Genomic DNA, 6,000 nt, shown 5'->3' on the forward strand with positions numbered 1-6,000 from the left:
GTGCCGTACCTTGCGAGATCGGCGAGGACGAGAAGCTGGACGAAGAAGAGACGCTGTGGTATCAGGCCATTGCGAGCAGCCTTGCTTCTGTTGATGCTGCGGCCCTGACGCACTTGTCGGAGGGAGGGTGGTCCATTGACGCCAGAGCGGAAGTGACCTTCACCACAGCATATGGCGTGGACGATGGTGCTACAGAAAAAGAATAACGAACACAATTAAGTAAAACGTTCCAGACATTGCCAGCTGCTGCTGCTGCTGCTGCTGCAAGAAAAGAAAGACCACAGATTATTGTTATTACTTGTAAGTTGAATGAGGACATGAATATAAATTATCTGACTCCTTGGCACCTCCCTCATGTCATCCCACATCTCCTCGTGCTGACGAAGGTCTCCCTCCATCTCCTCCAGCCACTATGGCAGTTTGTCCTCTCTTGAACTGGGGAAGAGCCGTCTGTCCATCTCACTGATATCACCAAGAAGCACATATTAATTTTTTAAAATAATGAAAGCATATACAAACATGACAAACTTCAAGAAAAGAAATATTTTTTTTTAGAATATGCACTTACAGGAGAACTGCAATGGCTCCTGCTTATTCTTGATACATACCCCTTGTAGGGAAGCAGCCTACTCACGCCTTATAAAATTCACATCAGTCTTTCCATTGTGTGCCAGCCAGTCCGCTGTAACTAGCTCTGACGTCATAAATGTTGTGCAATACTTTAAAAATCAAGTAAATAACCTGAAACGTTTCTAGCATGTCAGGAGTAATACAAAATCAATATGTGTTGAATATCAGTTCAATAACTTTAACTATTTTCGAAATTTGGATGTTTTTCTGTAAAAATCATTGGCGCAACAGAAAAGAGCTGGAAACTTAAAAATTTATATTTAGATTCCTTTTGCATAATAATTTAGTAGAAACAGTATTCTGGATCTCACAAATTAAAATTTTAGTTGAAATTCATGATTTTCTGGTTTTTGTCTTAGAAATTAAGGAAGCAAGATTTGGTTAAGTAGGCGAATAAATAAAGCTAGGATGTTTAAATTTAAGTAGAAGGGAGATCCGCTATAATCATAAAACTGTGAGAAGTTTCAACAGAATAACAATAAAACTATAGCTATAGCGTATCTCCAAAGAGCAAGTTCAGAGCTCGTCTACTGCGTGTAGTGTAATTAAATTAATTCTCTCGCCCAAAATATTTGACTTAGCCACGTCAGACTTTTATTATGATTACTTACTTGTGTGCTGATAGCACAATTAAATTGAAAGCTTCATCGGCCATCAGCAAAGGAAGCAATGATTTATTCGATAACTTAAAGTGGTGCATTACTAGCCCAGCGGCTAGTCGGGAGAGCAGATCTGATCAGGCATTCCCTTAGCCGTTTGCACTGCGGCTTTATATGTAAGAACGCTGCGCGAGAGAAGGAAGGCCCCAGTTCTCTCCAGACGCTGATTAGCGCACCACCTGTGCCAGGAGTCGCGTCGCGTCGGTATCATTGATATAAACAGCCTCGGATGCAGTAATAAGTTACTCGGGATACGCGTAACCATGAAATCTTTTCGAGTGAAGTATTAATTTTAGGATGACGTTAATGATCTATCTTTAGTTTGCGTATGTCGTATTTTCATGTGCCGTCACAGGACAGACATTCTACCACTATTAGTGTGGCGTTTGATGAGCATTATATCAAATTATGGCGAGCATTCACTTAAACATTTAATTTGAACAGTTATAGTGGCATCAGCGCATTAGACTCTGAACTGCTCTGGTAGTTGGATTGTGTGGATTCTTTTTAGTCTGTGACTCATAATATAGTTAACATTTTAGAGAGAATGGTTTTTGATTATGAATCCCAGACAATCTCCTAATTCCTCAGAGCTATAAGCTGTAGCTATAAATGTATTTCTCAGATGAAGTGGGCACTAGGAATTCTAATTACAGGCTTCACGTTTGGCTAATCACTTTCTGGTTGCCAATATTGTAGTTAGAGAGCCAGTGTTGAGAATGGCAAACAGCATAAATACAAAATATTTATTCTATTACTCCACTCGCCGCCCCACACCCTCCCTGTTCATTTTCTTCTACCAGAATATCGCCTACAATAACAGCAAAGAATATGTACCATATTACATGTACGATGAAATTGTTGTCAAACAGCAACATATTACGTATACACAGTGCTACGAAGAAAAATACATATGTACTGCTTACAATTTTGATGCTGCTGCCGTTGCTAGTTTCAGCAGCAAATTATATGTTGCCCATATGCTAAAACAATATGACAACATATATTCAATACTACGAAATTCTTAGTGAAAAGTTACAGTTATCGATATTTATTTTCGAAATCAAGTACAACAGCAAAGATTCACTGACTGACCACTAAATAACAGTAGCATATTACATATAGCCCTACAAAGAAGAATATATATACTATTTATGATGCTGTTGCTGCTACATTTCAGCATCCATTTCATCCACAATTTGGTGGATGTATACTGAACCAATAAGACGAAATGTATTTAATACTATGAAATCCTTAATGGAATAAAAAGTTGCCATTTTTTTATATGAATATTAACTTACCAGGTAATTCCCATTGCCTCAGGAATTTGCTGCCACTGCCACTGCTGCGCTTAATTTTTCCAAATACATCTGGTAGCACAGACACTAGCAAGAAGACGACCTGGGACACCAGCAAACGATAGCAGAATGAGGCTGGAGCTGGAGGGGGTAGGGTTTATACAGACTCAGGCACTGTCCACCAGTCTGGTGGGAACCAATTAGACTCCAGTATTTGGGGATACGTTGACAAGATTGGTCTTTGCAGCGGGTGGAGAGATGGGAAATGCTGACGAAACCGGCGCTCGGCGCTGCTATCAGAAAAACGCTTAACTTCACCATGCAATTTTGACACTACAACTGCTACGTCGCTAGCGTTTGCAGTAAATCTGGACAAATTCGATATTTGATGAAACAAAATGACGGACCCATCAGTCACCTCTTATTGCACCACTTACGTGCAGTTATGGTACAGTTCATTAGCCAAACAGTGTATAGGCGCACTGTATATGAACACGATTGTGGGATTATGTGGACCAGGATACAACTACACTTGTGAGGGGCAATGTATAATATACCTTCACCATAGACTGAGTCTCTCCCTGGTGATCCATGTTGCATTGTACAGCCCACACAGGTTCATGACACTCGGATGCTTTAAACACACATTGTACCAGGTCTTGAAGTGTTAACTTTGCTGTACCACGCCCAAACATGTTGACGATGGATATATTGTTGCTACTGAAGATATTGCTGTGTCGAGTGCATGGCTTGTACTCACTTGTCATGCAATCTTCGATGTATTTCAACTTACTACATAGATGATCCCACTTCATATCCCTGAACTGCACCTTTGCACCTCGCTGGACATTATCTATTCCCACTATAACTACAAAGTCTGTGTCAGGTGCTAAAACAAGATTGAGGTGCTTCATTCCGTTAGTGGAAACTGCAGAAGTGTTGAACAACAGCACTCTGTAATGACTTAGCTGAGACTTGGTGGATGGTGCAATCATATACAGTAGGAAGTCCAAGTCCGGAAACATTTCTATGTTGTACTCTGATGTATCAGGTGCCCCATCAGAGAGCTTATCTGCATGATGACTTAATGGGGCCAGCGACTGATACAGCGGGAACTCAAAGTCAGGAGACAGTTCCCCATGCTGACTTGATTTTCACTCCAGCATGTCAGGGTCTGCAACATAGAGTTTGGCCACATGCTGACTTGATTTCTTTTCTGCTGCTGCTCAAATGTACTTGATTTCCACTACAGCATGTTGAAAGCTGCATCTGGGAGCATGTCTGCATACTGGCTTGATGTCGCCTGCTGCTGCTGCTGCTCCTCAAATATATCAGGCACTGCATCATCTTCATCAGGGAGCACTTGAACTGAGGCAGAAATAAAGGAATACCATGAAAAGAAAAAAAACACACACACACACACACACACACACACACACGCACGCACACACACACACACACACACACACACACACACACACACACACAAGCGCACACGCGCGCATTGTAATGTAATTAACTGTCGGAGATAAAGTTTATCTCATGCGAAAAGTACGATGCCCACAGCAAAGAGTTAAGGTAACTTCATTATGTTGCCATAAAATGTGTTTAATTTATTTAATTATGAATATTTTCTTTTATGATAAATAATGGATTCGTTTGAGATGTTATATGTGTTATATTTATATGTATTTATTTATATGTATCTTTGGAGTTTATTAAGGTCAGTAGACCAAAGAATCTGGAATGCAGGAATGTCTGCAACTTCCAGGCACATTTTGGCTTGCCTGCCACTTCTTTGTCGGGGTTGGATGGAGATGGACGTGTTTCTGTGACCAGTACAGTATAATGCATTTAGCGTATCAATGTACATAGTGAAAATGTTGTAGTTACTAAACAAAAGTACTAATAAATATAATTTTTAGCTGAAAGTATTTCGGATCCGGTAGTGTTTATTTCAAACAAGAAGAAAACCCAGGCCATGCTTGTTGGAGTAATTATTTTGCAGGGCCGGCCGTGGTGGTCGAGCGGTTCTAGGCGCTTCAGTCCGGAACCGCGCGCCTGCTACGGTCGCAGGTTCGAATCCTGCCTCGGGCATGGATGTGTGTGATGTCCTTAGGTTAGTTAGGTTTAAGTAGTTTCTAAGTCTAGGGGACTGATGACCTCAGATGTTAAGTCCCATAGTGCGTAGAGCCATTTGAACCATTTGAATTATTTTGCAGACAAAACTTCGAAAACCCCTAGACAAACGAGATCTGCAGTGTGTAATCTTTCAGCAGCTACTAATAAATAAGTCTTGCTGAAATTGTGCTGGAACTACTCGTATTATTCTCATTCAAAGACACGCGGTGAGAGTGTGGTCCTACCACAATATACCGCGTAAGATATCAAATTGTTCAGTTGTGAAGAAACGAGATAGGTAACAACCAGTACAGCATGCACACACGCATGCACAGATACACATGCTGTCAGTTTCTTCTTCTGCCTGGAGGAGGCAGATCTCTGATGATGCTTCATGATGATGATGATGAGGCTTTCATTATGCAGTACAGAGCACAAATGATGGGTTCACTTGATGGCTAGTAAGCCTGTGTTGAGGATAAGTGGTGGGGATAAATGACTGCAGTGGCATGGGAATGGGATCAACTATTTTGGACAGTGCTGCTGCAAATGCTAGTATGGTACTGTACCAACAGAGACAAAGTGAGCCACATGTCTGTATGAACCACTATAGCACATTTTCTTGTACAAACACCTTTACAATTCACCAGAAATGAGAGGAGGGGATGTGTGTGTATGTTGTGAGAGGTGTTACAGACTTTGATGCCACTTCTGCTAAACCTCAAACCTTAGAAAGAAGACTATGTATACTCTGCAGGCCTGCATACAACACATTTTGGAGAACATCTTATATCACTGCTAGCTGACTTCTTTTACTATGCCTCATGGACATGGAGCAATGGGAAACAAATATGTTCCTCTGTCATGAAACTTTATGTGTCTGAGTGCGGTGAACTTGTGCAACTTGTACTCTGCAATATCGATTACTATGGAGAGAGTACCTATGGCAGACATATCTTAACTACTCTTTGACTGTGTTGTCAAGTATTTGTTGGAACACGAAGTTAGCGTTCTGGTCTTCATGGAGCACTGTGGTGTACCATCTGTTACTGGTGACTGTTTCTCATGTTGAAAAGTTGTGTATAAGTAGGGAATGGACCTCCATCAGCAGGATAAATGTGGGTCTCTTGATTTTCTCGACAGGCACATTGAGAGAGAAAGGAGTGGTTTGGCTCCTTCTGCTATTCCAATTGCATATGGAGGAATCGGGGAACGGATATGCGCCTCTGTCAAATAACTCTAAATGTTCTATTGTGGTGAACTTGTGCGACTTGTGCTCTGCAATATTTATC

At 41.1% G+C, this 6,000-nt stretch overlaps 1 protein-coding gene across 1 annotated transcript in view; it reads right to left on the minus strand.

Annotated features, from left to right (window-relative positions):
* LOC124722216 overlaps positions 1–4,441 on the minus strand; it is a 49,329-nt gene extending 44,888 nt beyond the window's left edge. The window contains exons 1-2 of the mRNA XM_047247411.1: positions 4,375–4,441; positions 3,838–3,955 (exon numbers count right to left, since the gene is read on the minus strand). Coding sequence (XP_047103367.1) covers positions 3,838–3,955; positions 4,375–4,441 — 185 coding nt within the window. The remainder of the gene's footprint in view (positions 1–3,837; positions 3,956–4,374) is intronic.
* Between the last annotated feature and the right edge of the window lie 1,559 nt (positions 4,442–6,000).

Source organism: Schistocerca piceifrons, chromosome X, assembly GCF_021461385.2.
Source record: "Schistocerca piceifrons isolate TAMUIC-IGC-003096 chromosome X, iqSchPice1.1, whole genome shotgun sequence".
NCBI classification, from domain to species: Eukaryota; Metazoa; Arthropoda; class Insecta; order Orthoptera; family Acrididae; genus Schistocerca; species Schistocerca piceifrons.